At 42.8% G+C, this 19,957-nt stretch overlaps 1 protein-coding gene and 1 pseudogene across 3 annotated transcripts in view; both read right to left on the bottom strand.

Moving 5' to 3' along the window:
• Ep400 (E1A binding protein p400) overlaps positions 1–19,957 on the bottom strand; it is a 106,952-nt gene that overhangs the window by 62,240 nt on the left and 24,755 nt on the right. For all 3 annotated transcript variants that reach the window (NM_001107149.1, XM_087578559.1, XM_087578560.1), the window contains 10 exon segments: positions 1,399–1,488; positions 3,923–3,980; positions 4,488–4,537; positions 6,976–7,054; positions 7,528–7,668; positions 10,657–10,842; positions 11,522–11,818; positions 15,228–15,613; positions 16,114–16,221; positions 17,854–17,944. In NM_001107149.1, the coding sequence (NP_001100619.1) occupies positions 1,399–1,488; positions 3,923–3,980; positions 4,488–4,537; positions 6,976–7,054; positions 7,528–7,668; positions 10,657–10,842; positions 11,522–11,818; positions 15,228–15,613; positions 16,114–16,221; positions 17,854–17,944 (1,486 nt within the window).
• Positions 8,620–8,713, bottom strand: LOC120096100 (U6 spliceosomal RNA; annotated as a pseudogene).

The raw sequence follows: 19,957 nt of genomic DNA, 5'->3' as shown, positions 1-19,957 counted from the left end.
GACAAAAGGCAGGTAAGAATCATCTATAACGTATTCCTACCCTTTCTGGAGGATGTTAGGGTAACTTTATGCTGAAACCTCTAAGGGCAGTGTGAGAAATGTAAATTCTAAACAAGTGCCATTTTTAAAACAAACAAACAAACAAACAAACAAATGGACGGGGTTTCTCTATGTAGCCCTGGCTGGCCAATTAATTGCTCTGTAGACTAGGCTACCCTCAAACTCAGAGATTCACCTTCCTCTGCTGAAACTTAAAAATGTGCGCCACCACTGCCTAAGTCTCACTTCTAGACAGATACAAAATCCTAGAAAAATAATCTTAAGTGCACCAAACAGAGCACACAACAAAAAGAGTATCACACTGGTAAGCACAGTTCAACATTTATTTATTTGTTTGTTTGTTTGTTTATTTATTTTCATTTATTGAAACACAACAACTCAAACCTATACCTGAAAGAAGAAACCATGAAAGAACTTAATCTAGTGAGACATGGGTTATCCTAAAGCAACAGGAATCAGGGTGGTGTGATTTCATATAGAAATTGATACAAAGCAGCCAGTAGGCCACAGAAGGAAGCACTGTGTAGAAGAAGGCAGTTTACATCATTGGAGCAGACTATAAAGAAGGAGGGCACTGGAAATACAGTTTGGTGGTAGAATGCTTGCTGGCATATATAAGGCCCTTAAATTCAATTCCCAGCACCAAAACAAAAGGTACAAACAAGATATCTCAGAGAGCAAAGGGCATATAGCACCAGGCTTAAAGACTTGAGTCCAAACCTCAGAACTACACGGTAGAAAAACTGACCAGTCCTCTAAGTTATCCTCTGATTTTCACATGTATGCCATGACACATAAAAATAAATAAATGTAATTTTTTAAATTAAACGATTTTTTTCAACAATTTAGACTGAGTGTTAAGAAGAGTCATCAAAGTGTAAAAACCAAAAGAACAAGCTGCATGAGGCAAAGCATGTTTTTCCACTAAGACATGTAAACGAATAACCACAGACTGTGCAATGTGTCCATGTGAACGCTGTTGACTCTAAAGTGAACTTGCTCCTATCTGCCTCACCAGGGAGGGGCAAGGAAGCAAATTTCAAGAACAACCCCTGTTATAGAGGAGCAGACACTATAGGACTCTAGTCTTGTTTTCTTGGTGTTTTCTCACTAGGTCTCACAAATCTCCTTTCACAGCTTGGTTCATAGACTGCGTTCTGACATAAGTCACATAGAAATATTCACCAATGTCTGAGCATTTGACAATGGAATTATAACATTTTAGCGCAATTATTAATACCATCGAGATACAAACTCCAAATATTTTTAAAATATTCAGTAAATGTTCCCATGTGACTGTTTAATGCAGGTATTTTTAGTAAGATAGTGACAACATACCTTCTTTGGCCAGATTAGAAAGTTCTGTGTGGTGGTCTACAAGCCCTTCATGTGCTTCTTCCTCTTCAATGGTCTCTTCTTCATCTTCCACTAAAATAGTTATCAGAGGTCAGGCTCATGCAAAACTTCACTTGAGCTCAACACTGCTAATATTATTAGGTTTCAAAACTGTTCTACAGCTATTAAAGAACTTGAATGTAAATACTTTAATTTTTCAGGTTGATTCTGGAAATCATTGTTAAACAAGCAACTAATGAGAAATGTTTTCTCTTTCCTGTCAGCCTGACATCCACAACCTGGTTCTTTCAATATGCAATGGACCTCACTAGCTCAGAATGCTGGCTAACTTCTCACCCATTACAGTGCCACCACAGAGAGACTATATACTTACTTCCCATGATGCATGCTTTTTAGGAACTCATCACTGCCTACCACAGACAAGGGACATAACTTAAACCAACTCACGCTCTCAGCCCTAACCCTGGGCCTTGCCCCTCTCCTAGCACAGGAGCCAGAACTCTTGTAAAGGACTCTTCAGCATCCCCCAAATACAACTCCTCATCACTAGGCAATCTCAGAGGTGAGAGAGCTGGCTAGAAAGGCTGCACCCTCCATCCTCAGCAGCATTCTTCTTGTCCATACTATTTGATGAACTTTCCCTTCTCAAACACACACACACATCTGTATGTGGACTCATAACATGCGCACATGCACACACTCTACCACATCCCCAAATTCCTCAGCTTTTTGCTACAAATCCTCTAGCACCCAACAAAGTTGATAAGGCATTAGATTCCACATCCCTGGGCCCTGGACACATCTAGTCCTAAACACAAACAGCCTGGTGGAACCTTTCAAGACAAGCCAGACCTGTCCTGGAATTTCTTTCTGCCATTTTTTTCTGCATGTAACTGAGTAGATGGTTTAGGAGAAGGAATAGTAACAGGTGTGATAACCATGCTGAAGTCCCAACTGGAGGACAGCCTGGGGCTAAACAACATTACCACATGCCTATCAGACAAAGTACTTCCTACCGATTTTTCCTACTTTCCCTAAATTAACCCACTACCTAACAAGGTAGCCTACAAATCAGTCAAATAGTCACATCTATATTCTACAAAGAAAGTCATCTAAAGTCACTATACAAGGCTGGATTCTCCCCAATCTCTTTTCAGTCATCCCATCCACTGCTAGCTGCACTGATAAACATCTCCTAGCCTTCCAACATCAACAGATAGCCAGGGAAAGAAAGGCAGAATCACAGCCCAGGTCCTTCAAAGAGGACATCTGCTTGGCTGGAGGTACCAGAATTGTGCCTGTCTTCCACCTTCTGCCCTAGCAGTCAGAGCTGTGAGAGTAGCTAAAAACAAATGCTAAGGCAGGAGCACACATGACAAACAAGTGCCTTTTGAAGAATACCAAGTTTCTATGTCAACACAGGACAAGGGAACCCAAAGTCCTAGCTCCAGTGGGCACTGTTACTCGATTTATCTTTTGGAGTAAAACTTAACACTGACAGTTATTACACTAATCATACAGCCGAACTCTCCCAAACAATAATCAACCCCCAGTAAAACCTCAAACTTAGAAAGTCTGGAAATTTACACACCAGCAAATCACAGATGGCTTCTCCTAAGCCATCTACTCAGTTACGTGCTGCTGTGACCCCTGGGCACTTACTTATGCAGCACCTGTTATATTACACACTGTCATGTTTCCTTAAACTCTACTCCTGTTATATTACACACTGTTATATCACACACTGTTATATCACACACTGTTAAATTACATACTGTTATATTACACACTGTTATATTACAGCACCTGTTATATACACACTGTTATATTACAGCACCTGTTATATCACACACTGTTATATCACACACCGTTATATCACACACTGTTATATCACACACTGTTATATTACACACTGCTATATTACACACTGTTATATTACAGCACCTGTTATATACACACTGTCGTGTTTCCTTAAACTCTACTCCTGCTTCCTTCCTACGACCAGGAGCCAGTACACATTTGTTTGCCAACAGGTCAGAAACCATGGACACAGTCTGATCTCAAGTCACTCACACTGGAGTTACCTCTGTGTTCTACTCTGAGACCAGTGCCAACATTTAAACAGGACTAGGGCTCCTCCCCAAGAGCCCAACATAGGAACTGTGGTAGGCACATCTACCCTAATGTACTAAGGGGTCTTGAGACAGGATCAGACCTGGCCCTGAATCATCTCTATGCACCTCTAAGTCTTTCCTGGGTTTTCAGAGAATCACAAAATAAGATAGCGCCAAATTGCTACAGAAACACCCCAAGTCCTCTGAAGGAACCAAAAGTCACTCTTTTTATGCAAACGTTCCAGGATAAATACAAAGATCAAACTTTCTAACCAACTGAAAATAAGAGTCCATGGCCAAAGTCAACACAGCCATGTAACTATGACAATAAAGACTGCACATTTTGCTTGTGATCTCAAGGCCCTAAAGCATCAAAGGAGTAGGGAACAGACCTTCATCATCAGTCAAAGATGTGCTAGCTTTTCTTTTCCTTCCAGATATTCCTAGATCCTGAAAGAGAATAGAAGTCATGTGAGAGGTAGCAACACAGATTGGGTGTCCAGGCAGCTGCTGGGCAACCATAGCAGCATGGAGCAGAGTGAGGATGCAGACCTCAGTCACTGTATTCAAACACATTCTCTCAATTCACAGGTTCATACCCAAGTACAGAGGGGTTAAGTGGCACTGTATCATCATCATCTCCTCTTCCTCTCCTTCCTCCTCCTCTTCCTCCCCTCCCCTTCCCCTCTTCTTCCTTCTTTTTCTTGTTTGTGTTTTGGGTTTGTTTTTCAAGACAGAGTTTCTCTGTGTTGCCCTGGGTGTCCTGAAACTGAGTAGACCAGGTTGACCTCAAAGTCACAGAGATCCACCTGCCTCTGTCCAGCATACTAGGATTAAAGGTGTGCACCATCATCACCCAGCACCATTTTTAAAGCACACTGATTTCATAGATTAGTAACTTATCCAGGTGATATAGGAAGACCACTGTGTCAGAGCACATCAAGCATCTGTACTCACCATAGAGTGTTCTGGTGATGTATCGAATCCCTTTAATCTGGACTCTTTCCCTAAAAAGACAAAAAATACAGTATTTTCACCAAAGCTGTAGCAAAATAATGCTTTTTAATTCAGCAAGTGCTGTCTACTTATGCAAGCAAACGGAGTCCTAAGGCTGTCGACATTCAAGGACAGGAAGTAGGAGTCCCACCTCCTCCCCCCTGTAGAATAAACCCAGCCTCATTCCTCTCAGTAACCCAGGACAGCTGCTTTCATCTTATGGCTCCTTTTTAAAAAGTGCTTGTTGTTGGGGTTTTGTTGTTGTTTGTGTGTTTGTTTGTTTATTGGAGTCAGAGTCTCACTGACTGAGTTCAGGCTAGCTTCAAATTCACAAGCCCCCTGCCTCTAATTGTCAAGTGCTGGGATTCAAACATGTGTCTCATTGTGAAGCTCTCATTACAGTGCCAGGCTCTCATTTTACATTTCTACAACTTTAGCATCTCAGCTGCTCCCTTACCAATAATTTGAGAGGTATGTGGGCTCTTGGAACAACATTCCAAAGACAGTGAATGCCACTTGTGTTGGTGTAAGTATTCAATAAGTGGGGGAGCAACTACTGCAGAAATATCTCAGTGGGGCAGAGGCACTGCACCAGCCCAATCCCCAAAGAGCCCTATGACTGACAAATGAGTCAACTGGTTTGTTTACTGTCCAGAACATGACCTAAATTCTGAAAGCATTCAGAGTTGACCAACTTTGGGGTACTGGCACATACCATCACATGACAAAAGAGCTGAGATACATACACACACACACACACACACACACACACACACACACGAGTACATATGTATATATAAAAGACTGTTGCTGGCCCTGGTGGTGACACCTTTTAATCCCAGCACTCTGGTACTGAAGACTAATCTTACCTACATACTGAGTTTTAGGTGAACATGAGTTACAGAGTGAGATCCTATCCTATCCTCCCCATTCATATATTTGTGTGTGTGTGTGTGTGTGTGTGTGTGTGCGTGCCCGTGTAACCATAAAATAATTAAGCAGAACAAATGCATGCACGTGCTCTCCCTGACCCAATGAGCTCTCTAGCAAAAACTAGGAAGTTGCATAAAATATACTCTAAAGGTGCAAAGCCTGTGTGCATGTGTCCTGGAAGATAAACACGAGGCCTCACAAATGCTAGGAGGCATCTTACTCCTGAGACTGAGACTGTTTTTAATTCTCTTTCTTCTCTAGCAAGGATGCCCAAGGAAAAGAAGGCCAAGGGGAAGAAGGTAGTCCTGGCCACCACTGTCATCAAGAAACAAGAGGCCAAAAAGGTGGTCAATCCTTTGTTTTAAAAAGGCCCAAGAACTTTGGCAATGGGCAGGACAGCCAGCCACAAGAGATCTAACACGCTTTGTCAAATGGCCCTGCAGGCAAAAAGCCATCCTCTACAAGCGGCTCACAGTACCTCTTGCCATCAACCAGTTCACCCAGGCCCTGGACAGGCAAACAGCGAATCAGCTGCTTAAGCTTGCCCACAAGTACAGGCCAGAGACAAAGCAGAGGAAGCAAAGGCTGCTGGCCCGAGCTGAGAAGAAAGCTGCTGGCAAAGGGGACATCCCAACTAAGAGACCACCTGTCCTCCGAGCAGGGGTCAATACAGTCACCACCTTGGTGGAGAACAAGAAGGCTCAGCTGGTGGTGATTGCTCATGATGTAGACCCCGTTGAGCTGGTGGTTTTCCTGCCTGCCCTGGGTCGAATGATGGGGGTGCCCTACTGCATCATCAAGAGAAAGGCCAGGCTGGGGCATCTGGTCCACAGGAAGACATGCACCACTGTTGCCTTCACACAGGTGAACTCGGAAGACAAGGGTGCTCAGGCTAAGCTGGTAGAAGCTATTAGGACCAATTATAATGACAGATATGACGAGATCCACCGCCACTGGGGAGGAAACATTCTGAGTCCTAAGTCTGTAGCTTGCATTGCCAAACTGGAAAAGGCAAAGGCTAAAGAACTCGCCACTAAACTGGGTTAAATATACGCTAAGTTTTCTGTACATAAATATAATTACAAAATTAAAAAAAAAAACTGCTTTTAAAAGCCTCATAAAATGGCTCAATGGGTAAAAGCACCTGCCATCAACCTGATAGTCTAAGGCCAATCCCTAGAACCCATATAACAGAAGAAAAACTAAGTTGTATTTATAACTCCATAGGCACATGGTAGCACACATTCACCCATACACCTCATACAATACACAATAAATAAATCTGCAAAAACATTAAAAAAAAATCATAGCTGGGCCAGTAAAATCAGAAGGTTGAAGATCCTTACCACCAAGCCTGACAGCCTGAGTTTGGTCCTCAGAACCCACATGATGGAAGAAGAGAACCATCTCCACAAAGCTGTCCTATGACCTTCACACATGCTGGGATGCACACATTTGTCTTCCGCCACCCACACCAAATCAGTAAAGGCAATACGAAACAGTTTTAATGTCATACCTCTTCTGGAAACTTTCTGTAAATTTAAGGCTTTTTTCCTTTTCTCTTCTAATTCTACTTGTAGTTTTATTTCCACAACCTAAATACCAAAAACAAACAAGCAAGTCATTAAAGATGCAAGCTGTACAATTCTGCACATTAAACATTAAATAGCTAGCCAACCTCATTCACAATGTTGAAGTAGAAAACTCAGTCTGGTGCACTCCTCTTTATTGTGTATCTAAGTCTAACCTGCTCAAATTCTATTAGATAGTAAGAATTTGAAAGTTAAGAGAGAGAAAGATTATGCAGACGGGAGCAGATATTCTGAAAAAGATTTTACTTTTGATGCCCGCAGTACATCAAGAATACCTGACAGACCTTCACTACATTGTCACCTCAAAGCTGTGGCTTCTGAGGGTACAAAGGTAAGCAAAGAGGTCAGAATGGGATCAGACCCCTGCTGCATAGGTATGAATTCTGGAGCTGCTGAGGATCTGGCCCCTAGCACACAGCCTCACAGCTTGGATACATTAAATATTTTTTTAGATCCCACTGAATTCTAGCATTTACCTGTTCAATATTTGACCAGAAATATTCTATTTCTCGCGCAGTGGTAGCAGCAATGCGCCTCAGTCTGCTCTGTTCTTCCTTCTTCCCTCTTTCCTCACGAAGTTTCTTTTCCTCATGGTGCCGGGCCACAGTTCTAACAAGCTGGCAAGGGAAAGTTCAACAAGTTGCAGTACTCGAGCTGGCAAGATGGGTCAGCAAGTAAAGTACTTGGTACCGAGCCTAATTACTTGAGTTTGATTCCTCAAGAACCATATGGATTGAAGAAGAGAACCAATAACTCCGAAAAGTTGTTCCCTGACCATATACACGTGTACACACATAGAGAAAAAGTAAGAACTTAAAAAAAAAAATTGTGCTCTTATAGCATGCCAGAGGGGAAAAAAAGAAATAGAAAAAAATTAAGATTTCTCAGCTTAACTTGGCAGTAGTGGCCCACTACTTTATTCCCAATGCTCTGAAAGTAAAAGGCCACCTAGTCTACAGAGTGTGTTCCAGGACAGCCAGTGCTATACAGTGAAACCCTGTGTGGAGTGGAAAAAAAATAAGATTTCTCAGCTTAGAGTTACATGAGGCAAGAGGCTGGGGCAGGAGGATCACAAGTTCAAGGCCAGTGTGGTCCACAAAAAGAAACTATAACTCAATAAATGAAGCCACATATAATAATTCACTGTCAGGTATATCCTTCTAGGTTCTCAGGTGTGCAAGATGAAAACATAGCTTCAGGCAAATAAATATTTTCAATATTTTTTGCCTGACTTTTCTAGAAAGTTATCTTACAATCTATTTCTCTCAGATATGAATCGCTATATGATACTACAAATCTTCTTTCTCTGTTTCACATACTATCTTCCTATTCAACAAACACAAATTAAGATGTCTAAAGGGTCACTATTTCATTGCATGAATGCAACTAAATGTCTTAAGTCTCTATGTATAGAAATTGTTGGGTTAAGATAACTCACATTTCCCCTAAATATAATGATCTTTATGTACTTACTTTTGAGATAGGGTTCTGCTGACATTTTTAAAAGTTTTTTATACTTACTTTCTTTTTATTATAGTGTGTTCAGGGGCATGTGAATGTTAGTGCCCTAATATATATAACACTTCATGAATCTGAGTGTCATTCTTACACAGGGGTTATACTAATCTCCTCTGTATTTTATCATATGTGCTACTGAAGCACACACTTACTTTTAAAAGATGTATTTATTTTTTCATGTCTAAGTGTTTTGCCTGCATGTGTGAGCAGTGCTTAAGAAGGCAAGAAGACATCAGCTCTTCTGGAAGCAAAATTACAAATGGTTATGAGCAACCACAGAGGTGGGCACTGTAGTCAAAATCAGGGTCTCCTCTGAAAAGGTAACCAGTACTTTTAACAGATGAGCTATCTTACCAGTCCCCAAACTGAGGGGTTTTTAAGGTTTTCTTTTTGTTGTTAAGATGTGTGGCTTTTGGTGTTGTTGGCAGGATCCTATGAATCCCAGATTGGCCTCAAATGCACTATGAGCCAAAAATGATCTTGAACTTCTCACCCTCTCTCTTATCTCTACCTCCCAAATGTTAGATTACACATGTGTGTCACCACGCCTGTTGTATGGTGCTGGAGATCAAATGCACAGCTTCCGGCCTGCTAGGCAAACACTCTGCCAAGTGAACTACATCTCAGATGGAAGGTAGATCTTACTTTTATTTATTTTTAAGACACAAGGTATCCCTATATAGTTCTGGCTGACCTGGAACTCACAGTATAGACCAGCCTGGGTCTTAACTCACAGTTCTACCTGCCTCAGCCGTTTAATCCTAAAACAGAGATTAAAGTCACAATCCACCATCTCTGGCTTAAGACTTTAATTTTTAAAAATGTATTTGCATGTTTTTGCCTCAATATAGGTATATATGCACCATGTGTGTACCTGCAGAGGCAGAAGAGAAGTCAGATCTCATGGAACTTGAGTTACAGATGGTTATGAGTTCCCATGTGAATGCTCTTAACCACTGAACCATCTCTCTAGACCAAGATTCTACTTCTAAGCTATCAGTCAGTGGGAATACTCTAAATACCTGGCAGTCACATCTCCACAAAGTAGGACAACTGAGGGTAAGAAATTACTCAGTATAGAGCCCATGCCTAAAGTCACAGTCTACCTCAGCTGATATAGAAAAGCAATAATGACACCATGCACTAGTCTCTCACCAATCCACTCATGGCTTCACACTCCTTGGAGATGCCGTCTGTCTCTCCTTGTGTCAGTGAGAAGGAGAGGTACCTGTAGGCTTACTGTGCAGAGCTGGCACAACACTGAGAACTCTGGATTCTGTGCTGCTTTTTAGCTTACCTTACCCCACCAGCCAGTTCTTGCCTGCCCAGCCTGGAGTCCACATGCCCAGTCTCCAACCTCTCCACACTAGTCCGTGTGTCCACCCCACTAAACACATGTCCAGGACCATGTTCCTTTGTAACAAATATTTAAAGGGTTTTGGGCTTTTTGTTTTTTTTATGTCTATAGATCTAATCTGAGACCCTTTGTCTCAGGTCTTCCCTTCCTAAACCAGATAAAGAGAAGAGTAAAAGATGGAGGTGCATAGCCAGAGGACAAAGAATCTATGCTGAGAAGCCTGGATATGCAAACAATGAAACCTGTTTTATTTTCACTTTTGTAGCGTGAACAGTGCCACCTCTCAAGTCTCTGAAGGACCTGCTTGCTGTGGAAATAATAAAATGGGACAAACTCTCTACCAGAACCAGAGACAGCTCAGTCACAGAGCAAAAGCAGAAGTGAAGGAGGGAATGAACACCTGACCGATCATCCTAGGTCTGGCTCCAGCTCCCACCCTTCGCAATCACCTAACCAGCTCTGGGTGTCCTGAATGAACCCTAATCCTACTTGGCAAGCAAACTGGAAGAAAAAGGGACCCAACCTCTGCACCAGTACTGCAGTAGGAGCTGTGTCTGCTCTGGCACTAAGGACTCTGTCTCAGTCAGTTACCACCTCTCTCCACTCATTAGAATTCAAAAGTCTTCAGGGAATGGGGCAAGAATCTGACCCACTGCCACTTACAGCAATTTAAATCCCAACTACTCCAACAGACACAAAGCATGAATGACTACCCATGTTTCAAACTTACCTTTTTAGCAGCAGCCAACTTCCACCTCCGCTCTTGGGCAAAGTCTGTGGCCATCCACTGCATCTCTTCCAACAGATAGTCCCAGTGAGATTTTGGGCGTGGGGCCTCTTGAAGCTTTGGCAGTCGCCTTAGGGACCACAAGCCTTCCTTCCTTAAATCTGCTATTCGCTGATGGATCTGGTTTTCCTGTAAGGAACATGGATGTGGCGGTGAGGGTCAGCATAATTTAACGTACTCTGCTAAACCTTACTGTGTAAAAGGCTCAGGAACTGAAAGAGACTCAAGGAGGACAGTTTGAGATAAACATGCAGAATCAGGAGGCTCTACAAGAACACAACAGAGTCAGACTCTCCCAGACACCTCAAGAAAACCAAGCAGTAGTGATCCTGCCGTCTCTAAAGAGCAAGACAAATGTATGCTTCTTTTAAATCTTTTGAGCAAGTTGAACAAAACAGTCATCCAACAAAACCTAAGTACCAAGTATTGGGCAGCAACTGCCTCTTGAGGATGGGTGCTCCAGTCCATCAATCCTACCACAGTCAGTTTCACCACAAGGCAAAGACGTCTATGAGTCTACTTTTAGCAGAAAAAACTGCATTATTTGGCCCCAGTAATGGTTTCCAATAATAAACCAAGTATTTAGTTTCTGTCACAGCCTTAAAATAATTAAGTACATGTCACAAACCAGAATACTTGTGAGTCCCGGCTGTGTTATACAGTGACATACCTCCTTATTTTGTTCAGCTACTCTCTTGGCCAAGTAGGGAGCATGATCTCCCAAACCCAGGAACTAGAGGCTAGTCTAGAAAATAAGGAGACCCCCAAACCAAACAAATATGCCCCATATTTGCCTATGCACACTTACCAGTGTTATTTGTTCTGCCAGCTTGTCCTGAGAACCATCCTGGGATGAGGCTGCATTCTGAGCAGGACTCTGTGGCTTAGGGGGAGCTGATACTGCTACCCCTGGAGACCGAGAAGTGACAGGAGACAGAGCTTTGTTGGTGGCAGAAGAGGGTCTGTTCACTGGTGAAGAACGAGCAGGCGAGGGTCCAGGGCCTGAGCCACTCACAGGTACAAGGGATGAGGAAGAGGAAGAAGTGGGCAGAGACCTCTGGCAGGGCTGGGCAGACTCCAAGGGGGGCCTGGTCGATGCCACTGTCTAGTGGGCAGAAGACAAGTGAATCAGGGTCAGGACAAGGCTTCTATGGTTCAGAGTGCCCAAATTCCAGAGAGCTTGGCCAGCACAGGCGAGCACAGTTAGTGCCTTCCTCTCTCTCCATGGCAACACATGCACACAAAATTAATCCCAACACAAACCGCAACTCACAACCGCAAGAGAGATGGTGTCCAAAGATTAAACTGCTGTTCTACATAGAACCTAACAAAACCTCCATTATAAATTGCACTTTTGTGGTTATTATCTCAGAGCTCGTGAAAGCTTTTCCTTTTCTTCAGCTTTTTGTCCTCTTTTAAAAAGCAATTTGTTTTCTTTTCCCTTTAAAGTAAACCAAACCAAACAAAGTAAAAAAAAAAAAAAATTCCCTTGATTGTATAACCTAAGTAGGCCTTGAACTCTTATCTTCCTGGGTCAGCCTTCTGGGGGCTGGGATTACAGGTACACAGCATCACGTGCAACTTTTTTCCTTGCATTTTTGGGAAGATGTTTTCTTATAATGCTTTTTGAGTCTAAATTAATTTTAATTTTGAAGCTAAGTTTAGTTTGTTCAATAAGTTTAATTTAAAGGCATATAAGTAAGGAAAAGCACTTGCTTTAATCATGAAGTAACAATAAAAAGCCGTTAGAAGCCATATAGTTGAGCACCAGCCTTTCATTCATCTCCCTCTGCTCAATGATTGCATATACAATGTGACCAGACAACGCACACCCCTGTTGCCATGACTTCACCATCATAATGGGCTGTACCCTCAAACCATGAGCCAGAGTCCCTTCATCCTTTAATTTAGAGCAAAACAAAATTCGCAAAGAACTGTTTTTGTTTTAGCTGTAGAAAAAAATGAATAATGGGCTAAACTAGACTTTATGTTTTATTATATTTTTATGTAATAACATCATCCAAGTGTCAGCTGAGCTTATTGTTTTTATGTATTTTTTTTTTTTTTTTAGAGACAAAAGCTCAATATTGTAGCCCAGGCTGGCCTTGAACTCTCCATTCTCTGCCTCAGCCTCTTGAGTGCCAGGATTACAGGAGAGAGCCACCATGACCCAGCTTGGCATCTTGCATCTTTTTAACATCCATGTATGTCTCTTATGGCAGGAAGGGTGGAGAGGTAGAAGACTTTTCTTACTGTCCAGAAACCACATTCACAAAAGGGGCCTCAACTCCAGCAAGTCTGTGTGAAATTCTCCCAGGAGCTCAGGAAGGAGGTCACTTAGAGACAGGTGAAAGCCAGGAACAGACTAGCAGGAAGGCCAGTCAGGAGCACCAGGACAAGGAAGACTCAGCAGACCAAGTCTCAAGATTTAGCAATGACCTCGACTTTTAGTATCTACCTCAAAGGGCCCAGAAGGCACACAGATATGGAAAAGTGTTGAGGGAATGTAGCCACCTCTATACACTCACAAATTGTTTGTGATGTTTTCAGAACAAAGCTGAGAGATTCACAGAAACTGTATGGCCTGCAAAGCCAAAAGCTTTCTCCTATGGCCCTTTACAGAGAGGAGGGGTTGATCCCAGTCCAACTCACAAGAAGCAAGGGCCTCTTCCATCCTCCCGCCACACTGAGGGCTGACCCTAGGACCTCCTGCATTCTAGGCATAGTCTTCTCAGCTTCCTTTTTACTTTTTGCAACGGGGTCCGTAAGTTTGCCAACAAAGCCTTAGGGTGGCAATTCTCCTGCCTCAACCTCCCATGTAGCTGTTATTGCAGACCTGTGTTATGAGGTCCAACTAGGTAATGGATTTCTATAGATTTATGGTTTTGTTTTATTTTATATTTTTGAAAGACTTTATTTATATATGTGTCTCTGTGTGGGTATGTATATGCACATGAGTGCCCTTGGAGGTCAGAAGATGTCAGAACCCATGGAACTGGTCTTTCACATTGTGAACCATTCAATGTGGATGCTGCAAGCTGACCTCAGGTTCTCTCTGCAAGAGGATTCTGAGGTTCTCTTAACCACTTAATCACCTCTCCATCCTTGTACAGTTTCTTAAAAGCTATTTATCATAGCTCATCCTTTTAACAACAAAGGCAGAAAATAAAGATAAGAAAACCCAGTGCTGCTATAAGTCTAGACTGTGATTCTGAGAGAAGAAAGATCACTCTCATGAAAGCCACAGGGAGTCAAGTGTAGTGGTGCACACCTTTACTCCCAGCACTTAGGCAGAGGCAGAGGCAGAGGCAGAGACAGAGACAGAGGGAAAGGCAGGCGGATCTCTGTGAGTTCCAGGACAGCCAGGGATACAAAGAAAATACTGTTTAGGGAAGGAAAGATGGACAAAGGGAGGGAGGGATGGAGGGAGGGAGGGAGGGAGGGAGGGAAAAAAAGGGAAAGAAGGGAAAGAAAAAGAAAGTCAGCCAGCCACCAGCCAGCTATAGGGACAGAGTTTAGTGGCCCTGGGGAAACCTAACCAAGTGTGCAGGAGGCCTCCATACCAGCCTGGCTCAAAAGTCTAGAATAACCCAAGAGTTACACAGAGTTCTACCACTTAGCTGATGACATGGCAAGATTTTAACCTTGTGGCCTGAACTTCTCAGAATTGCTAAGGTGAAAAACTAATGCCAATGAACTCATTACCACAGCACATGGCTATCAGTACAGATCGTTCTTCTTTCCTTTCTGTTCCCATCTGTTTTAAGTCCTTACTATATATCCTAACTGGAACTGAAAAGTTCTTCTGGGTTAGCTCCCTTATTAATATAAGGGCGGTGAGAACAAAGGGGACCAGTGCTGGTTCCCACCTATGCCCTACAGCTGGTGTGCCCACACAATCTCACTGGACTCCAGGAACTGGGTTAGGACTCACAAACCCACATAAGTGTAAAATCAGTGAGGAGCAGCATGTTCAACACTACAACAGGCACAGTGCTGTACACACTTGTGGAATTCATAGTATTGGCAAAACAGAAAAGGCAGCATCAAAGGAGGAAGCCTAGCTGATGGTGAAAAGCCCAGCTTCACCCTTGATCAAAACTAGAGTCAATACTGAATTGTCACTTCATCTCTTTGGGTCAGTCCCACAACTTTCATGACTGGTAAAATTGGTCACCATCTATGAGTTCCCAAAAGACCAAATGGGGTGATGAATACAATGCCCTCTGAATAGCATGTGACTCAACAGGTCGAGATTTTCTCTACTAACAGCAACAATAATAATGGTTTTCTATTACTTTAATAATTGTTATTACAAAACCAAATAAAATTAATTTGCAACTGCTACAATAACCAACTGTGCTAAGAGGGCAAGTAAAGCTGCTTCCAGGAATTGCAGGTTCAGCGCAGACCACCCTACCAAATACCTAGACAGCAAGCCAAGCCACTTTTGCAGACTGTTTCCTCTTTTCTTCTGCACCTCACTAGTAAAACAGCCAATGTCCACAGAGTACCTGAGTCTGGGAGGAAAGCTGAGAGGTCTGCATCTGCGCCTTCCCGGGCATCGAAACATGTAGGGCCGGCTGGGCGGGCTGTGAAGAAGGAGCAGGGAGCTGGCTGGGCAGGGGGGCAGGGATAGGGGCATTTAGCTGTTGAGTCTTCACTGGGATTTGGAGCTGAGTTGGAGCCTCCACCATCTGTGACTGCTGTGAAAACTGTAAGGTGGAAGGGAGGGCTGTGGCTGGGACACTGGCCGGAGGCAGCCTCGCAGGGAGCTGTGGTGGTGGGGTATGCAAACTGGCGGCGTTCTGCACAGGAGGCCCTGTGGAAGGGTCGTACTGCTGCTGGCTCTGCTTCTGTCCAGTAAGCTGTGTGGCCTGAGGAGTTGGAGGCATCCCTCCTGAAAAATAAGAAAGCCCAAAGCACTGACCTCAGTGCATAGCAGCTTCTACCAAATGAGTCACAAGGATACACACTGGACATTCTGCCTCTCACATGAGAACTGTTACAGTCAAAATGGGAGTGTCCTAGAACAAACCTAAGGTCAGGATGAGCACACAGAGAAGGAAAGAATGCACCCAACTATTGCACAAGTTAATACTAAGCAAAACAAGCATTAATAACCAAGGGTATCTGACAGCAGTAGCAATCAAGAACACAGAAATAAAATCACTGGAAAGCACAATGCAGAGAAGTCTGGCTTCCACTAGAATGTCAAGAACCTGTCTCTGGGGGCTTTCTCAATACTGAATTGACTGGGGTGCAGAGACATGTTCCCATGTGGGAAATTCCATTTTCATTACACTCCCTTGACTACATGGCTCTAATGTGGGCTGGGCTCCAGGTTTTGGACATTCCCTCATGACAAGCTAAGAGCACTGCTCTACTTCTGGGTCTTACCTTGGACTGTTGGCATTAACTGCTGCAGAGGGACTCCTGCATTCACCCCTGGATGCTGGAAAACTACCCCTGGATGACCCACTTCAAGACGAGGTCTCTTAGACTGCTCTAGAATAATTTTCAAGAAAGGTGTCGTTTCATGTAAAAATAAAATCATAGAAGTAGTAGAAAAAAACATATAAGTGGTTTTATAATCTTTGAAAAGGGAAGCCCTTCTATGCTATAAGGGATAAGGCTGATATAGTTTCATTAAAATTTTGCAAGTACAAATAAAGGCATTATACAAAGGCCAAAGGACAAGGAGAGACATTGCAACATGTGACTGGCAGCGGCCCACTTAACTATTCTCAAGGCGCTCACAAATAACATGAGAAGTTTCGATGCCCAGGACAGTGGACAGAGAACATCAATAGCGAGCCAGGAACAGAGTCACAAGTAGTTAATGAGCAATAAAAGCTCCTGTACAACCTTGCTCAGATCAGACATCCACATACAAACAGGAGGTATGACTTCACCCTTCGGCTGGCCACCAGAGATTACAAGATTTATTAAAGTTAGGAAAACAGACAGAAGTGAGAGAACCAGAGACTACTGACAGTTAATGGAATTGGACATGCTTGGTGGCAGGCAATCTGCCAGCAACATTACATCTTATTCCTTGGGGACCTGGGAAGCTGTTCCTTCAGATCAGCTACCAGATAAGACAAAGGAACTTTTCAGACTAAATGATAAGTCTCTGCTCATTCTGACAGGAAAAAAAAAGATGTGGTGATAACCAGGGAAGACTGACAAAGACTGATTGATAAAAGTCAACTGTCCAAAGCCATGTGCAGTGGCACACACCTGTAAACACAGCACCGGAGAGCCAGAGGCAGGAGGGTCCCTCCAAGTTCAAGGCCAGCCTGAGCTAAATTGAGAGTTACAGGCCAACCCGGTCTCATGAGACAGTACATAATGATGATGATAATAACAGTAATAATAATAGCAGGAGCTTTTATTATTATTAAAGGTTCATCCACACAATGGAACACGGTGCCATGGTGCTGACAATGGAGATTCAGATACACTAAGTGGGAAAGTGACCCATTATGGTCATTTTTTTTTTTTAAGTAACTCTTGTCTATATGTTTATATCTGAATTTTTTTCACAATGTCTCATATGCAAGGAAATTTGGAGTATAAACAGAAGAACATCTGTGAAAATCACAAAATAATAAAAGTAGTCCCTGCTGTGGTTGCAGAATCAGACATAAAGTCAGAGGGCAACTATGTGTCACCTTCTTGAGACTCTCACATTAAAAAAGAAAAAATAAAAGATGTCATCACATTATGGAGTGAGGGGAAAGGCCTCCTACCGGACAGTGGTGGCACACATCTTAATTCCAGCACTTGGGAGGCAGAGGCAAATGGAGATCTCTGTAAATTTAAGGCCAGTTGGGTCTACAGAGCAAGTTCAGGATAGCCAAGACTACTCAAAGTAACCCCGTCTCAAAAACCAACTAATTGATTAAAAGGTGGCTAGGTAGCACTAACAGCGAGCCATACATAATGGTTGTTCATGGGAAGTTAGACGGAGTACACAAAATCAACTGATAAACTTCTAACTTCAAAATTTATGCAAATATTTTAGTTGCTAATAACCCAAACAAAAATTAACTTTGAAAGTAGAAATTAAGTTCTCTAGAAACATGTGGCAACAACACTGCCACTGCACTGCACTGCTGGTCATGCTGGACGTACCTGTGGGTGGCATCACCTGTTGCCTCTTAAAGGGGTCAGCTTCTGTGGTACTGCCAGGCCCCACCACTAGGCTCCCAGTCAGGGCTTGGTGCTAGAAAAAAAAAAAAAAACAATGAGATTCTTATTGTTATAGACATTCTTATTGTTATAACCATCAGAAGAATAACACACACTACAGCTACCATACCTATCCCAAACACTGACCTTAATTCCTTTATATGGAGGTTGCTACCTACCTACCTACCTACCCACCCAATGTCTTTAAACACACACACATGTAATGTACATTGATGTATCAGAATGTGAGATTCTAACTTACCTCAGAAGAGAAAAAAAGGAGTTGCAAAGACCCATTAATTCTGGTTTAAATGGAATTTCAAATCATCACCAATCTACAACCTTCGGTACTAGCTCTAATTACTGAATAACAACAAGAGGGCTGAACTGGGAAATATTTCTTTTAGTTCTGAAACTACAGCTTTGGCTGACCTAAAATTATACTACCTGGCCCAATTTCACAACAAAAACTCAGTAACACAGGAAAAGTACAGGTGTCTTCCTACTGTGGAATACATTAAAAACCTTAACTAATAACTAAGATTCTACTCTGAATCTTCAAGGTGTGTGTGTGTGTGCACGCGCGCACACGCATATATATGCATACACACATGTATGTATGTATATGTGTGTATATGCAAATGAAGAATGTTGCTATTTAAGTAAGGATTAAAGTAGAAGAACCCAATCTGTACAAGCTACATGGTTTCAGCTACCTGCATCTGACATTCTGTAAAAAGAAAAGCTATGAGGCCAGAAAATGTTCTGTGGTTACAAGAAGTGGGGAGGAATGGGTAGAGTGCAGCATGTTGCATCTGATCATCAAGAAGTGGGGAGGAATGGGTAGAATGCAGCATGTTGTATCTGATCATCATGGCAGTCTAAACCTACAAAAAACATAGAAACAAGAGGGTGTCCCAACATGTACAAAACTCTGGGTGACGATAATGTCCATGCAGGATGGGTTAAACAAGTGAACCCCTGTGGATGATGTCAATAGCAATAAGGCTCCACATGTGTCTGAATGTGAAAGACAAGGAAGTGGTTGAATTGGACAATCTTTACCTTATTTCTTCCGTTCTGCTATAAACCAAAAACTGACCTAAATAAATAGCCAGGCTTGGTGGTACATGTCTTTAATCTCAGCACTCAGGGGGCAGGGGTAGGTGGATACATCTGAGTGAAGCTACTCTGGTCTACATAATGAGTTCTAGGCCAGACAGGGCTATAGAGTAAGGCCCTGTATAAAAAATAAAAATTTAAGAGACCTTGAAGTTGGGCAGAACAGGCTTGTAATCCCAGCACTCAGGAAACAGAAGTAGAAAAATCTTTCAGTGGGAGACCACCTGGGCATAAATAGTGAGACCCTCTCCAAAAAATAAAAAACAAAACAATCAAAAACCATGAAAGCAAAGAGTCAGACAGATCTCCATCTGAAACTGTCCCTGCCATCTCAGCAGGTCGCAAACAGCAGTGCTCCCCAGTAGCTATAGGCTGTGGAATCTATCTCTAAAGGACTTGGGTCTTCCTATCTCCTCAAGTAGGGCACCTTAAACACCAGTTGCTGGAGCTAATCAAGAGTATGCCATGCGCATGGTACTGAACTACCTCTAGGCCTGAAGGCCTAGAGGGAGGCAGGGTTTGACCCCTGCAGCCTACAGTGAGCACAGAGGTGGTTCATATTTAACAAAGATAGGAGAAAGGAGAAGGCAGGAGACAGAGAGTGTGGTGACATGAGCTCGAGTTATCTGAAAGGAGAGAGCCTTAATTGAGAATTTTTTTAACTAGTTATTAATGTGGGAGGGCCCAGGCCACTGTGGGTGGTGCCACCCCTAGGCTGGTGGTCTTGGGTTCTATAAAAAAAAAAAAAAAAAGCAGGCTGAACAAGCCATGTAGAAGAAGCCAGTAAGCAGCACCCCTCCATGGGCTCCACATCAGCTCCTGCCTCCAGGTTCCTGCCCTATTTGAGTTCCTATCCTGGCTTCCTTCAGTGTTACACTACAATGTATAAAAATGTATAAACCAAACAAACCCCTTCCTTCACAAC

This window comes from Rattus norvegicus, chromosome 12 (assembly GCF_021556685.1).
Source record: "Rattus norvegicus strain SHRSP/BbbUtx chromosome 12, alternate assembly SHRSP_T2T, whole genome shotgun sequence".
In the NCBI taxonomy this organism is placed as follows: domain Eukaryota; kingdom Metazoa; phylum Chordata; class Mammalia; order Rodentia; family Muridae; genus Rattus; species Rattus norvegicus.
Note: the sequence above shows the minus strand (reverse complement) of the source record. Positions and strands in the feature narration are given on the sequence as shown.